Source organism: Nyctibius grandis, chromosome 15 (genome assembly GCF_013368605.1).
Source record: "Nyctibius grandis isolate bNycGra1 chromosome 15, bNycGra1.pri, whole genome shotgun sequence".
Lineage (NCBI taxonomy): Eukaryota > Metazoa > Chordata > Aves > Nyctibiiformes > Nyctibiidae > Nyctibius > Nyctibius grandis.
In genome coordinates this window covers 2583752-2609619 of record NC_090672.1, presented here as the reverse complement: position 1 = coordinate 2609619, position 25868 = coordinate 2583752, and the positions used below count along the sequence as shown (strand labels likewise).

Genomic DNA, 25868 nt, shown 5'->3' with positions numbered 1-25868 from the left:
AAATTAGCAGCCCATGAAGCATTAGCAAAGCCTTTTGGTGTCCACTCTACTGAAGTGTGCAAATAAAATACCCCAGTAGGAACATTTCGTTTCTAATGGGCCCCCACTGCTGGGACACGCTGGCTTTGGTGGGGCGGCGCAGCGGCCGGTGCGGCGGGCAGGCAGGAGGGCTGGCACGGCAGCCTGGCAGCACCAGCGGGGCTGGAGCCGGGCCATCGTCCCGGGCGGCTGCGGGGATGCTGAGCCCTGCTCCGGTAGCTGCCGCTGCCCGGGGACCTGCTCCATGCGGGATGCGGCTGGATGGCATCACGCGGTCCGATGGCATCACACAGTTGGATGGCATTGTGCGGTCGGTGCCCTCCAGGCACCGCTGGGAGCATCCCAGTGGCACCACGGCCAGGCAATGCCACAGTGGCTGGAGATGCGCCACCCCATGCCAGCACTGGGACTGGCTCGTGGATGTACTGTCATGCACACCTCATGTCTCCTCAGCACCCATGGGTGCTAGAGAAAAGCCCCCATCACCATGGAAATGCCGTATTTGAGGGAAAAATGGGACACATCTGGCCCCAGCAGGAGGCCTTGGTACAGTGATAGTCCTTGGACATCTCCACCTCTCCTGACTGCCCATCGTTTCTCCACAGCCACCATTGGAGACCAGGTGTGAAAACCTGCTGAAATGCCACAGCGGGGCCCCAGGGCCCTGCGAGCAAGGCGGGATGCTGGGCAGGCGGGGGATGCTGCTGGTACCCCATGGCCAGTGGACACAGGGTACCTGTATCCTGCCCCAGGCCCCCCTGGCAGTGCTGGACCAGAACCATACTTGCCCATGCAACACCCCAAGCTCCTGATCACGCTCTCCAGTGAACCACGACCTGAAACCCTGGGGGCGAAGCTGTGCAGCATCCCCTTTAGCATGGCTGTGCCACGCACCTCTTGAGGCCCCATTTCTTATGTACTGTAGGAACACATGCAAGAAGCAGTTCCTTCCTAGAGAAGCTCACACTAAGCAGGCTGGAAGGGGAAACTGAGGCACAGAGTTGGTAGGTGGTTGCACAGCTATAGAATTTCCCAGCAATAGCTCTGCTTGCAGCTTTGCTGTGTACACAGGGGCTGTGGCGTGAAGCCAACTTTGGGTCCAGGCCCTGTTGGAGGATGTGGTGTCCAGTGGTAGATGCTTAAAGCCAGCCCAGGCAAGGAGGGCACTGAGGTCTCCAGAAATGCTGTGTGGGGTGGTCTGTGTCCTCTTGGCTCATCAGCCTCAGCACAGGAGGTGTTCCTGGAGTGAGTTCAGAAATGTGGGGAGCTTCCTCAGGTGGAAAGGAGATGCTCCAGGAGGTGTCATGGATCCTAAATCCAACTCTCCCCATTGGCAGCAGAGCCAAACCCAGGCTGAGCCAAGCAGCAGCTTCTTTTTCAGCTTGAGTGGGGGAACCAACAAGATAAGGAAACCCAGAGAGCTGAACCTCAGTACCAACACCTCTGATCTATGTGCATCCCAGCCCCTCTCACCACGGCCAGACAGAGTCACCTCATCTCAGCACCATCCTCCTGCCCCGCTGCTGCCTGCTGCTAGCATTCCTCAGGGGAGCATCCACAGTAATACATGGCTTCACATCCTTTCAATATGGCCTAGCCAGGGCCAAAAGTCAAAGCTATATGAAGTGGGGCACCTTCCTCCTCCAGGAGGCCTGGCTGAGATCTCTGCCCAGCTCCAACTGCCCAGAGCCCTTGGAAACTCAGGAGCCAAGCCAATGGCCAAGGGGTTCCAACAGCTAACACCTCCCCTTAGCTTTTCTCATCTAACATCACAGAATCACAGAATGTTAGGGATTGGAAGGGACCTCGAAAGATCATCTAGTCCAATCCCCCTGCCGGGGCAGGATTGCCTAGACCATATCACACAGGAATGCGTCCAGGCGGGTTTTGAATGTCTCCAGAGAAGGAGACTCCACAACCTCTCTGGGCAGCCTGTTCCAGTGTTCGGTCACACTCACCGTAAAGAAGTTTTTCCTCATATTTAAGTGGAACCTTCTGTGTTCCAGCTTGCACCCATTGCCCCTTGTCCTGTCAAGGGATGTCACTGAGAAGAGCCTGGCTCCATCCTCATGACACTTGCCCTTTACATATTTATAAACATTAATGAGGTCACCCCTCAGTCTCCTCTTCTCCAAGCTAAAGAGACCCAGCTCCCTCAGCCTCTCCTCATAAGGGAGATGTTCCACTCCCTTAATCATCTTCATGGCTCTGCGCTGGACTCTCTCTAGCAGTTCCCTGTCCTTCTTGAACTGAGGGGCCCAGAACTGGACACAATACTCCAGATGCGGCCTCACCAGGGCAGAGTAGAGGGGGAGGAGAACCTCTCTCGACCTGCTGACCACATGACCCTGAACATCACACAAAACTTGAATTGCGCTGAGAAAAAAATGGATATTCCATAAAAGCCGTAGTTGAGAGGATGGAGATTCGCTAGCAAAGCCCCAGCCATGCCTACGTGGCTGGATGCCACCATGCAGTGGGACATGGCTGCCTGGTGTCACCAAGCCTAGGGAACAGAAATATTCCGGATCCAACTCACTGCTAAGATGTTCCTGGCCATAAACATGGAAGAAATAGTCTAGAAGAGAAATAAATGTGCATACAGCACCCTAACAGCCCAGGGAGGATTTCCCTCACCTGCTCGGTGGAGCAGGGGACTGAGCAGAGACAGACCATCAGGCTGCTTCATCGGGCAGCTGGCATGATTCTGCTCAGCTGTTGATTGCTGATGTTTTCAGGACACCAACACAGTGATGGCAATCATGATGATGGTTCTCCTCTAGCACAAAAATCCTGGAGCACTGTAGATACTTATCACGGCCGTTGCATCTCATCCCCTACGCGGTAGCTGATCTGCAGAAGAGGCTGATCCAAGGGCAGGCAGGGAGCAAGCAACTGAGCAGGGACAATGCTTGGGAGCTCTGGCTGCAGATTTCTCCTCCCCTGGGTAAATCCAAGTCAGACGGATCCTGGTGAGCACTTGGCTCTGAGAATAGTGACAGGCAGACGTGGAAAGCAACTCCCACCTGCGTGCCCCATGGCTCAGTCCCAGGTCTGCAAACGGGTCTCCACCAGCCAGGCTGGCAGAGCCCACCAAGAGCAGATCCTCCTCCAGCCCCACAGTACCGCTTCTGGGATCCAGCCTCAAGAAACAGCAATCTGATAGAAACTATCACTCTGGACTTCAGCCCAGACCACTCAGAAGAACAACCCCAAACCTCTTCAGCAACCTCTCCCCACAAAAACATCCTGAGCCACATCTGAGCTTCCCAGTTCCTATGCTCCTGCCACAATATTTCCAGTGTGCCTGAGATTACAGACCTGCCAGAAACCCATCTCAGCACCATTTCCTAGCCAGGGGGGCTGTGAGATGATGTGGCACCACCCAGCTGCCCCCCAGGCCCTTCAGGACAGCACCCCATCCCCACAGCCTCTGCTTGCTCCCTGGGTGCAAACCTGGAACCAGGTTTGTGGCTCAAGACATGCAACTACAGCCCAGATCTGACCTTGCTTTTACTGACACAAGCCCTGCCTGACTTCCTTTTCTCTTCCTTTTCCTCCCAACCCCAGAGCCTCAGCTGGTTTCCATTGAACTTGATGTGGCCAGAGCCAGCTGGTGTAAATCAGTGTAAATCACCAGAGCCCAGGGCTGATTTACATGGCGGGGTGGATTTGCCCCAGTTCATTTCCTTTGTCTCCTACGTGGAGAGCTCACTTGCCTCCTGGGTGACTTGGAAGTCTTCCAGAGTCTCTTTGGGAGGGCAAATGAAATTTCTCAGAGTCAAAGCACTGAGTTGCTGTTCGCTGGGAATCAGTGCTCTGTACGTGGGGTGATGCTGCAGGATCACTGCTTGCTCAGGGAAGGTGCGTGGAGGGGATACTACAGGATATTATTTCAGAGCTGCCTCATGCCTGGAAAAGACCCTGCTCTCATCCATCAAGTGACATTTCAGCAGTTTAGGCTCTGGGGGAAGGTTTGCTGCGCTGCTGCTCCCCTGATGGAAGATGATAGCAGAGCCAAGCTCGAAGGTTGGGGAAGGGATGGGAGGAAGGGGCAGCAGGCTGAAATGGGAGGAGTGATTTGGAGCCTGGAGTGCTCCAAATGTTGTTTCTGTGACACATGTGCATGTACAGGAGATAGATACACATGTGATGTGAGACTCTTGCTGAATTTGTCCCCAAATTCTTCTGTTACAAACCTACAGAGTCCCGAGAGGTTCCCTGTCCTGCAGGTCCCTCTCGCCCATCACCGTGAGGTTGCAGAGGATCAGCTTGGGGTAGCCTGCTCTTGGAAGGTGATGCCAGCGTCCGACCAAAAGACCAGGCCAAGAGTAAAATGAGGCTGCCTGATGAAGTGAAGGCCCCTTTGGGATGGGGAACAAACTGGGACCTGAAGCGTGAGGTGATAAGTGGGGGACAGGCCCTGGTCCACCCAGGTCCTACAGGCCTGGTGGAATGGAGACCACTTGTCTCTGCCCTACAGGACTGGTGGATGGGGTCAGCCCCAGCTCTCCACCCTGTCGCGTTGTGCACAGATGTCCCTTGCACATGTTGAGGTGTTGGAGTGAGTCCAGAGAAGGGCGACCAAGCTGGTGAAGGGTCTGGAGGGTCTGACCTATGAGGAACAGCTGAGGGAGCTGGGGTTGTTTAGCCTGGAGAAGAGGAGGCTCAGAGGTGACCTTATTGCAGTCTACAACTACCTGAAGGGTGGTTGTAGCAGGGTGGGAGTCAGCCTCTTCTCCCAGGCAACCAGCGCTAGGACAAGAGGACACAGCCTCAAGCTTGGCCGGGGGAGGTTCAGGTTGGACATCAGGAAGCATTTCTTCTCAGCAAGGGTCATTAGCCATTGGAAGGGGCTGCCCAGGGAGGTGGTGGAGTCACCATCTCTGGAGGGGTTTAAGAAAAGACTGGACATGGCACTTAGTGCCATGGTCTAGTTGCCATGGTGGTGTCAGGGCAATGGTTGGACTCGATGATCCCAGAGGGCTCTTCCAACCTGGTTGATTCTGTGATTCTGTGATTCTCTGGGTGCAGAACAAGGGCTGGTCCTCACCCCAGTGTCATCCTGCCCTGCTCCTCCTCCCAGGTCAGACCTGAAGCTCAGCCTGCCTGGCCCCGGGCAGGGCTTGCCTGCCCTCAAGGAACCCTGAAACCTCTCCGAGTCCCTCCTAGCCTGAATTTGGCCTGTCCATCCCCCTTCTGAAGGACTCAAACACCCCTGGCCACAGCTGTGGTGCGGGAGAGATGGAGCGGTGATATCCCAACACCCTTCTCCCCCTGCTCCCAGCGCTTTCCTCCCTGGGTTTGCTCAGCTGCACAAATGTTTCAGTGCAAATCCCCATTTCAGAGATGCAAACCCAAAGCACAACCAGACCTCAGGGCTTTTTTTTTTTCATCACCACATCCTAACGTGCTGCAACCCCCAGAGAGGACATCCTACGCCTCCCCGACGGGTCTCCTGGGCTGGGAGCAACCGGCCGCTTCCCTGCGGGAAAGCACAAACTTTCTGCGTTTCCCAGATAAAGGGAGCGGGAGGGGATGGGGAAGAGGCGGTCGGGGCTACTTGTTCGCAGCGGGCTGGGAGCAGGTGGCGGGCGGCTGGTTCGTGTCCGTCACAGCTTAGTAAAATGTGTCAGCATAGCGTTCAGCAGCTTTGCAGCTCAGCCCATCCCCTTGATATAACTAATTCTCTGGCTGAGCAAAGGGTTTTCACAGCTAAACACCTTCGTTGTTTTGCTTAATTTTTTTTTTTTTTTTCAAAAGTTGCCTTTTTTTTTTTTTAATTTCTTCATTTTGAGGGGTTGTTTGAGCAGGGCTGGGGCTGCTAGCGTGAGATTGAAAGCTATGGGAAGCTGGGGCCCTGGTCACCCCACTCCTGCCGGAGTGATGGTGCTTTTGGGGTTGGGCAGGATGGAGGTGCCGGCAGCCGGAGCCCCGGGTGCTGAGCGGCGTCCCCGAGAAGATGCTGCGCGAGGCCACGTCTTGCTGCGCTTGCAGTTCTGAAATGAGCTTTAAGCCTCTGCGAAAGCCACATGTCGGTAACGGAAATTAAAGGCCCCTTGATTCTGACATGATAGAACGATTAAAGCCACATTTCTTGGCCTGGGTACCTAACTCGAAATGCAGATATAAGGCTTAGATCCCCGAGGGGATTCAGATTTCTAATCCCAATTTATGCAGCTAAATTCCTATTGATTTCCCCCAGGTAGGGTCCTAAATACCTTTGCGGGCTGAGATCCAAAGTGGAGGTGTCGTGGCTTAGAAGGGGAGACCCAGCCTTGACAGTCTGGCCTCAACATTTCAGCAGGGTGAGGTGCTTGCCCGCTTTCTCTCTGCGTGTTCCCGAGGGGCTGCGCTTCTTGCTGGGGCTCTCTGGGTGGGGGTCTGCCTGTCCCCATCTCCTGTTTGCACTGGGTGGGACCAGACTGAGCAGCAAAACGAAGTTGCAGGTCCAAATGTCAAATCTGTGAGCCCATCACTGGAGAGAGCAGGGCTGGGAAAATGGGAGTGGGGGTCTGCTTGGCGTCCCAGACACCCCCAGAACTGGCCAGTTCAGATCAATGGGGATATTTTGATTTCCTCTCATGCAAGGAGACCATGGTGATGAACAGCTTTCACCTCCTTTCCTTTTTCCCTTCCTCCCCAGCATGATCAGCCCAAAATCCTCCATCAGGCTCTGCTCACAGGCTGTGGCATCCCTGCACGGGGCCGGTGCATGAGCTGCCCCTTGCAATGGGGCTGTGGGAGTGAGCAGTGGTGACCGTGGGGGGATGCATCAGCATCCACGTCACCACTGGCTCCGGGCAAATCCGTGCTTGGAAATGCCGGCTCCGGTGCAGAACAGCTCAACCTCTCCTCCGCAGGCATCCCCAAACCTGTGCTCCAGCACTTGCCTTGCTGCTGCTTCTGGCTTTTGAACAGCTCCTGGAGTTGCAGGGGGGCCTCTGCCACCACCTGAGGGATGTGACTGTCAGCTCGACACTGCAAAGCCCACACGAGTGCCCATGGGGAGGAAGGTTAATGTCTTGCTGTTGCATTTTTGTGAGCTCTGGCATCATGGCAGTGCTGGAGATGGACCCAAGCGAATGCTCCCTTTGCCGGCAGTCAAGGAAGCCCAGCTCTCAGCTGCAGTCCATGCCCAGACCTCGCAGCTGGGCTGATGGTGATCTCAAGAAAAGCCCCTATGCTGGTGCTGTCTTCATCGAGATGTTTCTTGAGCCCATCCAGCAACCACAAAACTATTCCAGGTGCTCCAAAGTACTGCTACAGCCTGCAGTCGTGTAGGATGGACGTGTAGGACAATGTGCTCAACAGCCTACAACTCCACGGGTCTGCAGAGCTTTGCGCTGCCCCATCCCCATGAGGCAGCACTCTCCTCTAAACTGTTCGGATTGTGGAAATAAATCTCCATCGCTTTTACAGGCAGCAACCTGACATCTTCGACTTGTGGTTGGGAGCACAGAGGAAAAGCACATGGTGTAGAAAGGGTGTGTATGGGGGGAGCCAGCCTTTGGGGAGGGCAGGGGCAGAAACATTGTTTCTCTGCACTGTGGTTGAGCACGGGGTCAGCTGGGTGCTTAATGGGCCCAAACTGGGCATGAAAACATTTCTAGAACCATCTCAAAGGCTGTTGGAAGCCGTGGTGCCACAGGGGATAAGATGCCATCCACCACTGCCCAGCACCAGGACAGGAGATGATGACCCCGTGCCGGGGTTGGCCCACAGCAGTTACATCAGGGATGCCTTTGGCTCTTGGACATCTGGACACTTCCCCAGATGAGCATGAAATCCTATTTCACTTCCCGCAGCACTGAAGCTGCCCCTTGCTTCCATCCCACAGAATTATTTTAACATCTCTTCCATCAGTCTCAGCGAACGACTGTTAGAGTCATTTTCTCTGCCGGCCAAACATTCTTGCTCCAAACTTCTAGCTCCTGCCCTTTGCTGACCACGCATCCTGGAGGAGGGGATGCACTGGAGTAGCCCTTTCCTTGCACGGGGAGCATGGATGGGCTTCTCCCTGTGGGATGAGCAGCAGGGGCTGCAATGGACCTGGCTTGCAAAGCGTACACCGGCTGCGTGGGATCGACGCTGTAATTTAATTTGGGCTGGACTCCAGTCGGGGTCTTTGTCTCAGAGCAGGCTGCTTTAATATAAAAGCAAACTTAGAGAATCCATCCCAGGTTATTCACTTCAGCAGAGGGATTGCTTCTCCTGCTCTCTGCTGCACCCCTGGCACCCTCCCTTCCCTGGTCCAGCCGTTGAACAGAGCAGGGGAGTCTGTTACGACTAAACTGGCTCTTCTTACCCCACACCTGGCAATGACCTAGCTGTCAGTCATGATGCCCTCTGCAAATATAACATGCAAATTGGTGCTCTTCATTTTGGGGCTGGCTGTGGGACAGCCGGTGCCTCTGGCTGGGTGGCCTTGGCCATCTATCCAGCATGGCCAGGAGCCAGTACGGGGAGGCACATAATTTGCAAGCCTTGGACCTGGGGTGAGCTGGGACTGGGGCTGCTCGAGTCATGCATGTTGTCTGATCTGCAGAATGGTCCCCAGACTTGAAACAGCCCCATTCTCAGCCTGTGGACAGGGACCCTGAGGGCCTGGGTCTGCTTCCAGAGGGTCTGTGCAAAGTGCTGGTGCAAAGCAAGCCTCTGACATGGGGTTGCGTTTAACCATGTGGCTGTGCAACCTTGTTGTCTGTCCCTGGCCGCATCCTAAGATGGCCCAGGGCAGTTGGCCTTGGAGAAGCAGTCCCCACACCGTGCCCTGGGAAAAGGAGCTGGCAGGGAATTGTCCCATCAGCTGAGACTCAGCCCTATCAGCTCCTGGGGCAGCCTCAGAGAGGGTCTGTGACCAGTCTGCTCTATGTGTAAAGGCAGAGGTGCCTGCTCAGGCACTGGAGCATCTTCTGGTCTCCAAAGCAGTCTCACGAGTGCTTTGCACCAGCACACATGTGCATGGGGCACTGGGGCCACCCCTGCCCCATAACGAGCACAGCCGCTGCAGCAGGGGCTGTGCCAGCCCCACCTGGGCAGGAAAAGTGTGGTGAGTTGTTTTCACTTTTTTTTTTTTTTAGTGCTCTGTAGACCCTAACATTTCCCTGGAACCCTATTGAAACAGAACCACACAGAATCAATCAGGTTGGAAGAGCCCTCTGAGATCATCGAGTCCAACCATTGCCCTGACACCACCATGGCAACTAGACCATGGCACTAAGTGCCATGTCCAGTCTTTTTTTAAACACATCCAGAGATGGTGACTCCACCACCTCCCTAAACCAATGGATACACAAAACCTTTTCTGCAGGACAGCCCCAGGACTCCCCGGGACCACCTGGCAGGGGCATCCTGACGCCTGCCTGCCCTGTGCTGCACCCCATGGCCTGGGCTACTGTCATGTCGCTGGCTGCAAAGGATCTTCACAAGACAGCGTGGTTCAAAGACATCCTCAGGCAGCAGCCAGGCTGCTCTGTGCCTGCACTGGGGACTTGTTGCATGGTGCTGGGGGAAAAGATGGCCGAAACCCACCCATGCAGCAGGCCAGGCAGTGCCCTGCAAGGGGGGGCCAGGTCCACAGCCCTGCAGGCATCTCCAGCGAGGATAACTGCCATTAACCTCTCCCTTGGAACAAGAAGGTGCAAATGAGCCCACAGTAGCCTCCTTTCTTCTGGCTGAGCAAGATTGATTGGAAAACAAATTGGCGCAAATAAAGCATGTAATTAGATTAAAGGCTCTCGCCTGGAGCGGGTGGAAAGCTGCAGCCGGGCGATTCGCAGGATTCCAGCAGCCCACTTCCCACCTCCGCAGCATTCCGCATGGCTCGGGGGGGCAACTGGCACTGGCCCCTCCGGCGGGACCACCAGCACCCTGCAGGATGCGGCCGGGGCTGCCCACCACCTCCGGGGAGCTGCCCTTGCCGTGGCCGGTTGTGCTCGGCCACCCCATTTTGAGATGTGGCCAGTGCAGCATCCTGGCAGCTGGGTCCGGGCATGGTTCAGATGCTGCCGGGGTACATGGGTAGTTCTATGAGGAAATATTAAGAATATGAGGAAAAACTTCTTTACTGTGAGGGTGCCAGAGCGCTGGCACAGGCTGCCCAGGGAGGTTGTGGAGTCTCCTTCTCTGGAGATACTCAAACCCACCTGGACGTGACCCTGTGCAACGTGCTCTGGGTGACCCTGCTTTGGCAGGGGGTTGGATTGGATGATTCCAGAGGTCCCTTCCAACCCCGACCATCCTGTGATTCTGCCCATTTGGTCCAGCCCTGGGACCGCTGGCTGCTGCGTTCAGAGGAACCACCCCCAGACACCACCTGAGCCCCTCTGCGGGTCAGGGAGAGTTTGCTCCCTGCTTCTTCAGCTGCCTACTGCCAGTTTGGGGATGGGAGGGAATGGGCCTGAGAAATTTTTGGTGTTTCAGGACATAGGTACCCACAGCAGCCATGGCCTCACGAGCATCCCAATTTTTCCCGGATATAAAGGGAGTGAGCAGGCAGGCTACGGCCACCGGTGGCTCCGTGGGGACAGCCCAGCTGTGCCAGACACCAAAGCACTGCAAAACACTGCACAAACGTGGGAGATTTACGGCGCATCCACCCCTGCCTCTGCACCCTACTCACCCCTCTCCCAGGAGCAGCCAGGGCTGGCAGCTACCCCCTCCCCACAGGAACAAACCCAGTGCTGAGCCCCAGGACATGTGGGGGACATGGGGTGCCAGCACCGACAGCGCTTCGTTCCCACCCAGCGCTCCCCCGCTGCAAACGTGTCCCCTGCCTCCCACCGCTGACAAACTCCGGGGTTGCTGCTCCCAACACCCTGAGACGCAGCCCTGCCGAGAGCCGCAGTCACCGTGATTAAGTACGTTAATAGGAAATCATCTGTCTTCGGGAGCATTGGCCACCCTATAAATTCCCGGCCTGACAGCCCGTAACCAGAGCCAGGGCAAATCAGACTTTCCGCTCCGGGGGAAACGTGGCAATGGAGAGCCGGTGCTGGGGGCAAGCGCTTTGTTTTGCCAAGAGGAAGCAACATCTGGAAATGTCCCAGGAAGGGGAGAGAAACTGTTCATTTCACTTCAAAATAATTTTTTTTTTAAATGTGTTTGACAGTAATGCTGGGCTTTTCAAGTCCTTGCTCTGAAGCTCATGGCTTGGCCATGGTGCCCAGAGCTTGTGGGCACCCAGGTTCCCCCAGTGTCAGAAGGATGGTCCTGACATTGCAGCATTCTAGAGCTGGGAATGTGGAGATGGAGGGATGTGGGGATGGAGGGATGTGGAGATGGAGGGATGTGGGGATGGAGGGATGGAGGAACGCGGGGATGGAGGGGTGGAGGGATGGAGGGATGGAGGGATGCAGGGATGGAGGGATGTGGGGATGGAGGGATGGAGGGATGCAGGGATGGAGGGATGTGGGGATGGAGGGATGCAGGGATGGAGGGATGTGGGGACGGAGGGATGGAGGGAAACACGGACAGAGGGATGAAGGGAAGCGGGGATGCAGGAAGCCCTGCGATGGGATTATAAGCACACGGCGCAGTTGTGCATGAAGCTTATCTGCATTTCAGCAGAAGTTTTGTGGTGGTTTGTTTTTGTGTTTTGTGTTTTTTTTTTTTCCACAGACTTGCTGAAATATTTTGAAGTGACCAGAAGTCTCCTTATGGGAAGCCCCTCACCCCTATTGTGCTCACAGCCATTCACTGCAGATCACCATGAGAAACCCCTTTTCAGGAGGGAGTTGGATGCTGTGGCCGATCAATCAGTCAATCAATCATGCAGTCAATCCATCACCTTGCTTACAGCCTGAGACAAGTGAGAGAATACCCATGCGGGGCTGAATTAATTACTCATTTGGATGGGTACAAAGCTGGAGACCCCCAGACTGAGCCCAGATTTGCACCAGGGTGACTGAAATGAGAATTTCGCCTCCTGATTGTACCGCAGGCAGCTGGGCAGACCTTTATTCCCAGCCTGGGGGATGCTCCCAGCTCTCCGCAGGGCTCAGGCTCAGTGTTAGCACTTCCTCAGACCAATGAGCTGTGATTTTTCTCTCCACCAGTGCAAAGTCCTCCCTGTCCATGCCCTTTCCCTGGCTCTGGGAGCATCCTCACCAAGACAGAGCAGGCACGGGCTGTGCCCACAGCCTGGTAGCTTCTCCCCAGCCCAGCAGCTTCTCGAGCCCTGTGCCTGGCTCCGGCTGGTCCCCTGTGCTGCTGATCCCCTCCAGACGTGTGAGCGTTAACACGAGTGCACACACACATGCACACGCTCCTTTTCATTGAATATCAGTGCCAGGTGACGACCAAGACATGTCGCTACTTCAAATCTGAAAAAAACTAAGGCTGACTTTGCTTGCGATTCTGCAGAGTTAAGACGTGTGGTTTTCTTTCTTGGTCTTGAGACAAATCTAGTTTGAAATCAGTCACTTCCTCAGGCTTTTCCTTTTCAATACATATCAGCTGGCAAAAGCTAAACTCTCTCTTATGTTTTTCTATAGTCCCTTTTGTGTTAAATGTGCAAGGTGCTATATAAGTTGGGTTTTTTGGTGGGTTTTTTCTCAGTTTGCCTCAGAGGGCTGGAGCCTCTCTCCTATGAAGACAGGCTGAGAGAGTTGGGGCTGTTCAGCCTGGAGAAGAGAAGGCTTTGGGGAGACCTTCTAGGACCTTCCAGTACCTGAAGGGACTACAGGAAAGCTGGAGAGGGGCTTTTTACAAGGGCATGGAGTGACAGGACGAGGGGGAACGGTTTTAAACTGAAAGAGGTTAGATTTAGATTAGATCTTAGGAAGAAATTCTTTGCTGTGAGGGTGGTGAGACCCTGGCCCAGGTTGCCCAGAGAAGCTGTGGCTGCTCCCTCCCTGGCAGTGTTCAAGGCCAGGTTGGATGGGGCTTGGATCAGCCTGGTCTAGTGGAAGGTGTCCCTGACTGTTGGAACTAGATGATCTTTAAGGCCCCTCCCAACCCAAACCATTCTGTGATTCTATGATAAAGGAGATCTGCCCAAGGATCAACCTCTCACAGGAGCCTGTGCTCCCTCTGCTCAGTGGAGAGCATCCCTCCCTCCTCTGGGCAGGGTGCCTGTGGCAGTGCAGCGCCCTGGGGAGCACAGCACCCGGCCAGCCCAGCCACCCCCGGGGCTGGCAGGAGGCTGGAGGAGGTTGGGTGGCTGTGCCGTGCCCAGCAGCTGAGGCCGGGCAGCCAGCCAGCCAGCCAGCCTAGCCAAGCAGAGACCTGGACCTGCTGGGGTGACTGTGCTTGGGGCTGCTCATCTGAGATTTGGGAGGGTTGCAACGTTCAGCGTGCACTGGCAGGGTTCGTTTGGGGCCACCTCTGAGACAAAACCACAGCACAGGGGGAGACTCCAACCCAACCATCACCCCATAGTGGGCCAAGGCCATGGGAGGCAGGGGGAGATGGAGTTTCAAGGGTCACCTCCCCAGCCCCTTTGACACAGCCTCCGAGTTTACATTGCCAAGACACCATGGGCAAGTGCCACCATCCAAACACAACGACCATGGTGCAACCCAGGTGCAGAGCTGTCCCCTTCCCTCCCTGCTTGCCTAGTACTCTGGGAAGGAGGGCAGATGTGAACTTCAGTGTGGTGTGGGACTTGCTTGCTCCATCCCTCGAGAGCCCACCCAAGAGTTGTGCTCACATGCCCATGCCCAAGCACAGATGATGGGCCAGGTCCTCTCTGGCCAAGCCAACAGCACCCATTGCATTTGCCCCATGGGTACAACACCGGGGAGAGATTTGCCACTGACTTCACCTGGGGATAGAGCTGGTCCAGTGGTTCAGATAAGTGTTCAGGAAGGGGCTGGGAAGCAATGGTTTGGCCCCACGTCCCATCCTGACCAGAGGTGCTGCGCAATGCCAGCGGCCCATCCCCACGCTGTCATTTTCAGAGCAAGCCTCACACCCCTTGCAGATGGAGGCAGCTGGCAGCTCACATGGCGTTGACTCCTTGTTTCCATCTGCTGCAGCTCGTTAAAAGGAGCTACGGTACATTTAATCCTTTCCTAATGTCACTTTTCCCTTGAAGCTGTTGCTGCAGTGATGACCACAGTGTTTATATGACCATGAGCAGGGGGGGACAGTGGTCCATAGCCTCTGCCTGGGAGCAAAGATGTGGAGCCAAAAAGACCACAGCCCCACAGGGGTGCACAGGTACAGGCTGGCCACAAGCCTGGAAATAAGGAGCTGGCTCCCAGCTGCCCGAGCCATGAAATTCAAGCACAGCCTCTGTACCCACGGTGGGAGCAAGTGATTTAACTCATCTTTGAATGGTGCCTGGTGAGGTTTTGCTGGGGTGATGCGAGTGCTGGTGGCAGCAGACCTGAAGGACACCTTTTGTTCCACATCCATCTATGAGGATGGCTGTGAGCCAATGGCCACTCTGAAATCTGCATTTTGCTCTTCTGCTCTAGGACGGACAAGCCTCTTTCCTGCTGCACATCCCCGTGACTGCCCCAGGGGTGATGGTGTGTGCCTGGGAGCAGGGGACTCTCTGAGGGTGGCCTTGCATCGCCCTGTTCCATCTAGGCACAGGCAGGCAAAAATTAAAGCCTTCAGCCTTCAGACAAAAGAAAACCAAGCCATTTTTAGGGCAGGACTGTGCTGACTACCAGCAAATGATGCTGAGACAGGAGTACCAACCCATCAGAGAGGCCATTTTCCCCATCCCTGGCTTTTGGTGGAGGCTTCTGGCTAAGATTTGGAAATTTCACCCCAAGGCCCAAGCCTGTAAGTAGTGAAAAGCCAGCTGCAGCCTGGGAAGGATGCACAGCCTCCAGCTCTGCCACGGGATGGGATGGGAAGAAACCAGGGGAGGTCCTAAAGCCAGGATATGGATGTGGGGTGGTGGAGGGGTCTGAGAGCACCACGGAGGTTGCAGGGGGAGGTTTGCGTGGGGCATGCGTGCGCAGGTATGCACGTGGTGCACAGGGAAGGAGGAGGTGGGATGGGGGCGGTGGCTTGTCCCAAGGGTTCCCAAAGATGCGTGGCACAGTGGTGGGGGCTCTGCACCGCGAGGGCCCCGGGGGCCCCCGGCCACGCCAGGCGGATGGAGAGCTCTCCCCTCCCCGGGGAACAAATGTTTTCAAGGGAAGTTTTCTACTATTTCCTACAAAGTTTCTATTTTCCCGGACTGAAGCCATAACCTTTGCATGTGTTTTTTCCAAGTGAGACACAGAAACAGGAACAGTCTTGAAAGGCTCATACAGACTGTTCCAGCTTGTTCCAGTGCAGGGACCTGACTGCCCATCTCCCTTCTCCGAGCTGCTTCCATCACGCTCACCACAGCACGCATCCACCTCTGCGCTGGGTTGCCTGCGTGCTCTGGGAAAGCTGCAACCTGCAGCCAAGCTGCTTCGGGTCCATGCACATCCGAGGGAGCCCCAGGGATCGCTAAGAGTGGGGTTTTTTTTTCCCTTTTCTGCACTTACATCCAACCTCTTCCACACTAGCCAGGAACAAAAGGGCCCAGGCAACACCTTGAGCCCAAATGACTTTTGGAAAGTCCGGATCTAGTTTTGAAACTGCAGAGGCTGATTTCCAGGGGAAAACCATGCAAAGTTGCATCCTTCCAATCACCTGTTTTTATTTAAGCCCACTAGCTGAAATCATCCACCTAAGACAATAATTTCCAAGCCAATCTGGATTCAATTCAGATAAGACAACAACTGACTGGCTGGTTTGTAAACTTTTTCCCCCCAAAGCTGGGAGGTGTTTTTTGCCCTTTCACTGTGGCCTCTTCTGTATCTCTGAACAGGACCAGAAAAGGATTGGATGGTAGCAAGAGCTTTCCTTGCCTGGTCCTGAAAATGAGAAGCACCCCCTCCTCATCCTCCAATCTCCCAGCATGGGAGAGCGTGAATGCATTTCGTCTAAACAATTCAGTTTTGGACTGTTTCCCCAAATTGATTCGGACCTCTGAGAGCTAAGCAGAGCCAGGCAAGACCCCCCACGCCAAAGTCGACATTGTTCCACCCCTTGTACCAAGGCCAGCTTTGGCCCATGCTCTTTTGAAATTTACCCCTTGTCGACTCAGAGCGATGGTGACGCTAACTCGGCTCTTGGCGAGGAAGGAGCTTTCAGTCCTGCGTAGTTATGAGCAAAGGAAATAAAGCAACATCTCTCCCAGAACTGGCTGCACCCAAAGGCTCCCACTAATTTCTTTCTCCATCTTTATAACCCTTTTGCTACCGTATCAAGGGAAGTCTGGCCTGCAGACACATTGATTTAAGGGTTTGCCAAGAAAACACCACGAATTTCAGCCGGATGCTTCAGGGTGGTGGTGGGGGATGAGTGATGCCGAGACCCAGGACCGCCTGACGCTCCCCGCCAAGGGGAAGGGATGAAATATGGAGCGTTCAAGCTCCCTGGACAAAACAGTGCTTAAAAAGTCCAATAAAAATCCCTGTGAGAAGAATTACGGTCAGATGCCGGGCCCATCAGATTGCTCAGCTTGGCTCAGCCTCCGCTGGGCTTTCACAAGGAGGCAGCACGAGCAGCTCCTGGCAAGATGGATTGGTCCCCGGTCGCCCCTCGGGCAGGAGCAGGGAGATCCAGCCCTCCAGCGACGCGGGGATCCAAGAGACGCTGTCGAGTTATTTCTCATGGCTCGCAGGCTGTCAGGATGCCCAGCTCACTCCCAGCCCATGGATAACCCTCTCCCAGCCTCCAGCGAGGCGTCCCTTTGCTGAAAGGAGGTCCCTCACCCTGCTAAGATGTTCTCAGCCACAGGCTTTATGCAAACCCAGCTGGGCTTGGGCAGATCCCTAACTAACCCTTCTCTCCAGGAGAAGGATGCAGTTATGGGACTTGCTCCTTCCCTGACGGGGCATTTGCTGCCCTGATCTGGGAAGGCTCAGGGCTGGAGGCTGCATCCCTGCCAGCAACACCAGGGAGAGACTGTCCCTTTGTAGCAAGGCTGGAAGGTGTTTCAGACACCCACCTAAAGCCTTGGTCAAAGGCGAGGGGCACATTCTGACCGACATGCCTCTGATCCCCACAGCCATCCCCATGGGCACTCCCCTGGGCAGATGTGCAGGTGGCAGGGGGCACCTGGCTCTCCTCATCGGCTGCACAGGGACCTGCTCTTCACCAAAGTGTCCATGTTTGGTGCCTAAAGTAAGCTGTGCACCCCCTTGTCCTGCTCAAGGGTCCTATCACTGCAGACTCTATGCTTTCACCTTGCTCACCCTGGCCCTGCTCGCTGGCCAGCCGAGGGGCCATGGGGGCAAATAGCCCAGCACCAGCCCCAGCCCAGCCAGCACAGTGCCTGGCACAGAGCTAGTGGCCGTGACTCGCAGCCTGGGGCTCCCGTGGGTCACACTGCCACAGCACATCAACTCAGGGCAGGTGCTGACAAGGGCGGTGACACCAAAACACAGAGTTTCTGCCACTGTGGGTACAGGCAGCAGAACTCGTCCTTTAAATCAGTCCTACAGAAAACCTGAGGCTTCGCCTTCCTGTGACACTGGGGACCGAAGACCTTGTCCCTTTGCTCCCTGGCTTTCCCATCCCAGGAAGAGCTCGTGAACATACAGCAACACCCACAGCCTGCATGAAAAGCCCTGCCAAGGGGCGAGCCTTGGCTCAGAGTTCAATTCAAGGTGATGCCCATCACTTTTAGTACAAAATCCTTACTTTATGAACCCTGCTACACCGATGAGACAAAAGTAAACAGCCTTTACACCCCGTGTCCTTCACAGCCGCAGCACTGTTCAAATACGGTGGGAATCTACAGGCAGTGGGACGGAATAAGTCACTGTTTCCCAGGGCTTCCAGCTCCTGCTGTCATCCCCTGCTCAGACCCATCTGACCCCGAGGGACCTGGAGACAGAAAAGCCCCTCGGTGACATGGCGGGGGCAGGTGTTGATCCCTCTGGGGGTGTAAATCAGGAGGGAAGGATGGTGTGGTGATGGTGTAGTTGTGGTGGTGGAGATGGGGTGTACAAAGGGGTGCCCCAGGTCGGCATTGCACGGGATGTATTTGGTGCAAGGACAAGGAGAGAGGAAACAGGAGGATACACAGAGCGTGATGTGCCAAAGCTTTCTCAGGATGATCCTCTGCACTGCAGCTTGCATAAATGTGGTGATCCAAGTCCATCGGGGCCACACCGCTGCCCCCAGGTTCCAGTCACTCCTGCAGGACCTTTTACTGTAGAACCTGCTGCTGCAGGACCTCCCGCCCTGAGTTGAGATACTTCCCCCAGCCCTCACAGCCACTGGCCTTGGGACACATCTGAGCACAACCATCCCCAGCAACGCCACTAACCACAGCCGTGTCCCACCCCGAGGACTCACAAAGCCGGACGTGAGACACATTGCTGTTAGCGTACACATCAGCACCTAAGATTGCTCAGCACCAGAGACACACAGATTTAGGCAAATAAAAAGGAAATGCTCATATGCAGCAGTAAGCAATGCTTAGGGGTTTTGTTCTCGTTTGGGGGATTTTTGGTTCTCTAGTCCTCCTCCACCAGAAAAACAGCTGGACTGTTCTCTTACCCTCTTAGGGCTCTTCTACTTGAGCAGGTAACCACTCAACTTTAATAATCAACCAGTAGCGGTCTTGAGTCCTTACCTCTTTTCCATCAAGCATTGGTCCCACTTTGGGTAACCCCTGTGTGCTTATAGATTTGCCACCTCTGGGAAAATCTTTCTGCATCTTCCCTACACTCACACGTGTTCCTAGAAACACCCATTTCTTGGGATGCTGCGCACTTGTTTCAAACACTCAGACATTTTGGGTATATGAAGAAACCACTTGTCCCAGTACAAACAACAGAATTTATGTATTAATTCAATGCAATTTCATGTCAGGCAGACGATTGCTCAAAAGACATTTACCATCAAGATGCTTTAAAAGGAGAGACAACGTACCTGCAGGTTCCTCTGTGCTGCTGGCAGCGGTGGTGGGGGGAGCGGCGGGGATCTCTGTGCAGGACAGCGAGAGCAGGCAGGAAAGGCGAGGAGATAAAAGAAGGATGCATTATTCCCGATCCCAAAGAGCCTGGCCCTTGCACACACTGTGTTTGCCCTTCCCAACCATGTCTACCAGCAAGGGGTGTTTCTCAACCATGTCCTCCAGCAAGGAGCTTTGCAAGAGCCCCTGGAACCAGCACACCAGGACCATACCCTCTGGGGAACTGGGCCTCCCAAGAGGGTGTGGGAAAGGGTTTTTTAAACCAAAACATTTGGCTTCTAGCTGAAAATAAAAGATACAGCCAGGCAGGTAACTGATATGGTGCCACAGCCAGCAATTGCTATGGTGCCCAGACGCAGCCCGCTGCAATTGCTACGTCCCAGTTTGTACCCCAGGGTGAGGGATGCTCTTGCAGGGGCTCGGAGGGTGCGTAAGCCAGGCAGGGTGGTGTGGCTGGCTGCTGTGCGGTGCCCAGCCCCAGCAGGCAATGGGAGTGTCGCTGCCTCCCCCTGTCCCTAGGTTGTCCCTTCCAGCTGCTCTTTCCATCCATGTCTGGGGCAGTGCTACCACTCCTCTCATGTGAGATAGGATGCAGGTGAAGTATTGCGTCTATCTACTGGGCTGCAAGTGTTACCTCACACATTTAAAGGAAACACAAACAGATCTGGTGCCAATGTCATGGTCCCTATTTTTGATTTGGGGTCGGCTTTGCATGGCTGATACCACATAACATTCTGGATCTTCATGCCCAAGCCTGACTGCTTTTGTTGACATTAAAAAGGATGGACTGAGGAGAGAGCGTGTTATACGGTCCCAACTTTGGCAAGGTGATCTCTTTTCCCCAGCGCACACATGCAGCTCTCATGACTGACACCTTTTGCGCATTTAGGGCATGGTGCTGCAATTTCTGTGCATCCCTGGGGATTCTGGCAGGGAAACACCCTACTAGTCCATTTTGAAAGTGAAATTTAGGCACCAGCTGGGGTTTGGCATCTGCCTCCTCCTGCTTTTGCTGTCGGGAACCTGCCTGGCTGCGGAGGCAGGGCTTTCTTGGGTCTGTCTGCATTGCAGTGACGGCAGCTCATAGGGGTGCAGCATAATTAGCATTAGATGACTTTGAGTTGTTCACCCTCATGCAATTAAACACAGGCACAAGCCCATGCGAAACACACGGTACATAACTAGGCAGTACATGAACAGCCAGCACAGCCGTCCCGAAGCTGGTGGCTGGGTGGGTGCTCATGCTTGCCTGCGTGGGCTGCTATGCAGACAGACCCCACTGGTGTCTTGTTTATTCCCCACGAGGTGATTTTTGCATGGCTATAAGTCTTCGGGATTTAAGCAGTGGTAAATCAGAGAGTAACCGTGCTCTTGCAGGTAATGTGGACAGACCTTTGCAAGGTGCAGTGTACCTGTGCCCTCCCAGTGCCAGAGGGAAGAGCAGTGCGGGAAGGGATGGAGAGCAAGTGCCCTCCACTACGCATGTATGAAATATGTGCGAAATGCATCCCCTTCCATGTAGGATACGCTGACTGAAATTTTTCAAGAGTGAAAATATGCTGGTTTGAGTTTTTTTAGGGTGAGAGAATAGTGAGTTGCTCATATCCTCATTTTAATTGCTTTAGCATCATGTGTGCAGATCAAATCCCAACAACGGCACGGCAGCTTAGTAGTCTGAACAGAGCATTGCTTGGAAAATGTTTTGACAAAAATTTTTGTCCCCTTGGAAGGGATGTTTTGCAGTGGCACACAAGTAAGGGGCTCTCACGACTGCCAGGATGGGGGTGGGTTGCAGGGCCAGGGCAGGACAGCCCTGCCAGGCTCACACCAGTGGACAGCCTTGAGCACACTGGTTCGGCAGCTGGCGTGAGCGCAGCCCGGCTCCAAACGCCTGGTTGGATCGTGTTGAAATTCTGTGTCTGTCTTTATTTAGTGCAATGAATCCCAAGGGAGGTGATGCAAGGAACAATTTACCCTCTGATTTACCATGACCCTGGGGAATGATTAACGATAAACCTTTGCGCATACTTGCTGCAAAGCATACCGGAGCCATGACTGTAGCATCTTGGGGAAACAAGCATCTGGTTTGAGCTCTTGCTGTCCCATTGCAACACAGGGAAGAATGAATCTCAAGTGACCAAAAACCACCCTGGAATGTATGTTTTCTTCAGCAGGAGAAGGTGGAGAGAAGCTGTCTGCCCCATAATTTGGCAGTGGCCATCCTGAGAGGCAGATGCTGCAAGGGGACAGTGTGGTAGCACACTGTAGGTTCCCAACAAAGACTTGATTCTTTCAACCTTCACTTCTCTTTTCCCCTTGGGCCTTTTTTCCCCTTTTAGCAGCAGGGAGTCAACCTCGAAAGGAGCAGCCCCTCCTTCCCAGCCCGTCCCAGGCACCGTAATATTGATGCTTTGTTTCGTTAGGGCAGGTGGAGAGGTCTCTTGCAAAGTGCATGAGCTACTGAATGATCCAACAACAGCAAAACCAACAGGCAGCAGAGAGAATCTCTGGGCTAAAGCACACCTTGCCTGGGCAATGAGTGCTCGACAGGGACTGAGAGGGGATGTGGATGTTTGCAAAGGAAGTGCTGCAACGGAGAGACTTTGGGAGCTGCACCTGGTGCTTGGTGCTGTTGTTCTAAGAGCAGAGGATGAGAGCAGCCTTGGGAAGGCAAACTAAAAAGCAAACCCAGGGAAGCAAGAGGTAAAACAGCCCATGTTTCTGGGTGGGTTATGTGAGTGTAAGATCCCCTTTAGCAATCCAGGTGTTATCAACTGTGTTACTGTGATGGCAACTCCATCAAACCAGCAACTCCTCTGATCTGAGCTCTGTGCCAGTGCAGCACAGCCTGGTTTTGGAGAGAAAAACCTGTTTGTAGCAATCTGCCTTAGCATCCAGACCTGATGTGGTACCCCAAGGCAAATGTGCTCTCGGGGCACCTTCGCTCTGTGAAGCAAAATCAAATTACTGGCAAACTGGGCTGCAGATGCACTCACACAACCCACCCAACAAGACAGATGAGCTACTTGGAAGCTAGTGGTGAATTTTGGACAGCATGTCCTACTGTGGGCAGTGCGGCTGGCAGGGGTGCCCAAGCAGCTCCGTCCCCCGAGCACTGCCCGTCAGCACGTATGTGGTGGGGTTAGTAGCTGCCCAGCCTGGGCAGTGGCTCCTGTGGGTTTATAAAGGTTAACATCTCTAATCTACAGACATCAAAAGAGCGATCCACCTACTTATGCAGGGCGCAATGGGAGACCGGCTTTGCTGGTAGCCTTTGGCGCATCGATTGCACGTGATGCCGGTGACACCGTCTTTACAGGGACATTGGCCCGTGGTTTGGTTACAGGTTTGGCCGGCGGCACCCACGGGATGGCAATCGCACTCTGTGGGGGGAACACACAACAAGAGGGTCAGGGGGAGAGGAGAGCAGGTGCAGGCAGCATTGTGGTGTCGGTGGGGAGTGGGATGAGTGCCGTGGGCTGCCGGCAGCTCTCGCGGCACGGCTCCACCTTCTCCACAGCTGGTGCTGGACCTCCAGCAAACGTCCCATCCAGCCAGCAACTGCACTGACCTGAAACAGAGGTGGCATTGGGCAGAAGGGGTGTGCACAGCTGTTGCTTGGGCGCAGAGGGGATAGCACAGGAGAGGGGGTGGCCCAGCCACAGCCAGTCCTGCTGCGGAGATGGAACTGCAGCCAGAACGACTTGCCCAGGACAATGAGTGCTCTACAGTTCTGGGGAGGCGTGTGGGGTGTCCCCGCTCATGGATGCCCACCCATGGACACTGCAACTGCCTCATCCCATGGGTGCTGTGCTCAAGAGTTTGCAGGACTCGAAGAAGAGGGGAGCAGGCAAGGCAGCACTGCCGGAGGACTCCGGGAGCCACAGCACCTGCTGCCCCCAACCCAGCCGGCTTCAAACTCCCTGGGGCTCCCTGGAGCAGTGGCAGGGCTGTAAGGAAGAGATGCAAAATCAAGGAGCATTTCATCACCCCTTCAGCAAATGAGATCTCAGACAGGGAGCAATTGCTTTCAGAGATGTTGGGAATTCATTTCACGTGCACTACATAAAAAAACCAAACCTAACCCGCTCTCCTTTCAGTGCTTTTGCTCAAGCCCTTCCCCGCTGAGCAGCATCGCTGGCAGCTGGCACCGCGGGCGCAGGAAGGAAATGCCCTTGTGGGATGCAGGCAGGCTGGAGGACCTGCTGTTCCTGGCCAGATGGATGGAGGCTTGACGGCAGAGCTGGGCAGATGTGAAGGGTTTGGCAGGGGATGTAAATACTGCACTTGAAATCATTCACCATCTCATTTCCCACAGTGGGACTTACCGGCGCAGCTGTTTGTTTAAAAAAAAAAAAAAAGCTAAAAAAAAAAAAGCATCGGGGCTTGTTATCATCACTGCTCCAAAAGGATTATGGCCTCGCACATTTGTTAACAGCCCTAATTTCTAAGAGCTGCAAGCGCCGTGCCAGACTGCGGTCTGCCCCTGCTGAGCGGTGGCAGGGAAAGGCAGGAAAGCTTTTCCTTTTCTTGTGCGGCATCCTCGGGAAGGAGCCAGCCAAAACCCTCCCTGGGGAGCACTGATCCTGCCCTCCTTCTGCCCCTCAGGGGAGCTGCCTGCCAGAAAGAGGGCTTGGGGGAAAGCCTGCCCCACTGCCCAAATCCTGGTGGGGGCTGGTCTGTGGGTCAGGACCAGTGTGAGTGTCTCCACGGGCTCCAGCGGCTGGAAAGAGGTTTGGCTTTCAAACACCCCCAAATCCCCCAAACTGAGCATATCACTCCCATGAGGGTTTGTGCTGGACCCTACAATGCTTCTTGGTTTGTCTTGCACCCCCCTGGCTCTGAGACACCCTAAATCTGCCTCATTTGGGGATGGCAGATTGCATCCCGCATTCATTTGTGCTGGGTGTCCAAGTTCTGGTGTTTGGCTGGAGCTTCCCTCCAACCTGCCCCAGCACCATCCTGCTCCTACTCCCTGCACCCGCAGCCCCCAGTTTGATCTTTACTGGGCAGCAGTTTCCAGGCTGGTCCCCCTCCCAGCAGGGTTTGGATGGTACCTGGAGCCTCCCTGCACTGGGATGTCCACTTCTCCCTTCACGGGGCATCCCGTCCCCACACAGCCCACCCCAGAGCACGAGCAAACTGCCACCGTCCCTCGACTCTGCCAGTGCTGGATGGGAGCAGACCGAGCCTTGCCAAAACCTGATGATTTTTCACATGGGAGGGGAAAAAAACAAACAACAACAAAGCTTTTCTTCCTTTTCTCCTCCTTCCCTAACACTTCTGATTTGGGGTTTTTGATTAAAAGTCCTACTCTCTCATTTGTCTTGAGCTGCCTCTGTGAATCAGTCGCTTGCAAACCTGTCTGTAGTGGAAAACGTGCTTTTCTATCAAACCTAGTTTTGATTGGAAACGTTTTAACGTTTAAATCAGTGTGGCTGGTGATGAGCGTAGAGAGCAGAGAGATGTTCAGGTGGGAAAACCTGCACACTGCAGCCCCAAGGGATGGCTTCAATATTGCTGGGGGAGAGGAAATAAAAATACATTAGGCAAGAGCCTGAAGAAGGAACAGGACAGAAAAGAGTTAAAGAAGAGCAGAGAGGCAGGAGTTAATACAAAAATAAGCAAATCAGGGAAGGGTTACACAAGAAGAGGCAAAGGGCAGGAGGATGGGGAGGAACATGCCTCATGTTTCAGGCGTCCCCTCTGGGGCTGCGCGTGCTGGTTTCAGGCATCGCCTGCAAACCCCCATCCTGTGAGTAATCCTCCCCCATGTGAACGGCTTGCACTGATTTCAGTGAGACCGCTTGGATGAGAGAGGGGGAAAAAAGGAGGGGAAAAAAAAAAAGGAAAAAAAAAGGAAAAAAAGTCTTTGTGATGAGTAAGATTTACAGAATCAGGCTCTTGGAGGATGGGCTGCAGAGCACAAAGCGCTCTTTTGGACACCACATAAATAAATAGTGATGCTGCTGCTTCCTTCCCTCATGAGGTAATGCCTCCACACGGCTTGTCCAGAGCTGCTGTGGTTATTTTTACAGCCGTATCTGTCTGAGGTTGTCTACTCTCTCCCCAAGCCGGGCTCCTGCGAGGGCTCTGCAGAACGGGTGTTGACCATGTCCCCATGGGCATGCGTGATGTGCCCAAGGTGACAGAGTAGACAAGTGGCAGAGGAGCTGGGAATCACCAGCCCTTGGTCCAGGACCTCACCAGGAGAAACCCCTGGCTGATCGCTGATCGCTCCCTCTGACATGCCGTGGGGTAAATCCTCCCTGAGTGTCGGCATGTGCTTTTCTGCCACTGGTCCCCAACTCCTCCTTGCAGCACAGGACCCTGCGAGTCCCGGATGACTGCCTTGGGCAGCAGCACTCGGGCTCCTTGGATGCCTGACCCCATTTTAACTTTTCTATCTTCCAGAAAACTCTCCGAATCAGCAGCAACTCAGCCCTGTGGCACAGGGAGGCAGGAGGTGGTCTAAGCAGTGTCTGCAGATGTACGCTCGCAGTCCCTGTCCAGGAGGAACTGTACCAATGCCAGCAATTAGGAGCAATTAAAGGCAATTTGCAGTTCCCTGGCCAGTGCAAACACTTGCAGCCAGCAATTACAGGCTCTTGTCCTTCCCCAGCCATGGAGTACCTGGGCTGCTTGTGGTTAATGATGATTTTTCCAGTACATTTCAAATCTTTTGGGTTGTAACCCCAAACTGAAGAAAGACTGCACTAGAATCACCAGGGGGGTGTGGTTGGTGCAAACACCCCTTGGCATCCTCACTGCCGTTCTGTTAGGAACTTTTTGATTCACAAAACACATTGTCACGTCTGGACTTCCCTAGGTGCAAGTGTTTGCCCGTCACCCACCTCGGTGCAGAATATCAGCAGCCCTCTGCCCTGAGCAGAGCAGA

At 54.4% G+C, this 25868-nt stretch overlaps 1 protein-coding gene across 1 annotated transcript in view; it reads right to left on the bottom strand.

Moving 5' to 3' along the window:
* The window catches only part of NTN1 (netrin 1), a 104823-nt gene that overhangs the window by 10528 nt on the left and 68427 nt on the right, over positions 1 to 25868 (bottom strand). The window contains exons 3-4 of the mRNA XM_068413435.1: positions 22204 to 22353; positions 18928 to 18981 (exon numbers count right to left, since the gene is read on the bottom strand). Of these exons, the coding sequence (XP_068269536.1) occupies positions 18928 to 18981; positions 22204 to 22353 (204 nt within the window). The remainder of the gene's footprint in view (positions 1 to 18927; positions 18982 to 22203; positions 22354 to 25868) is intronic.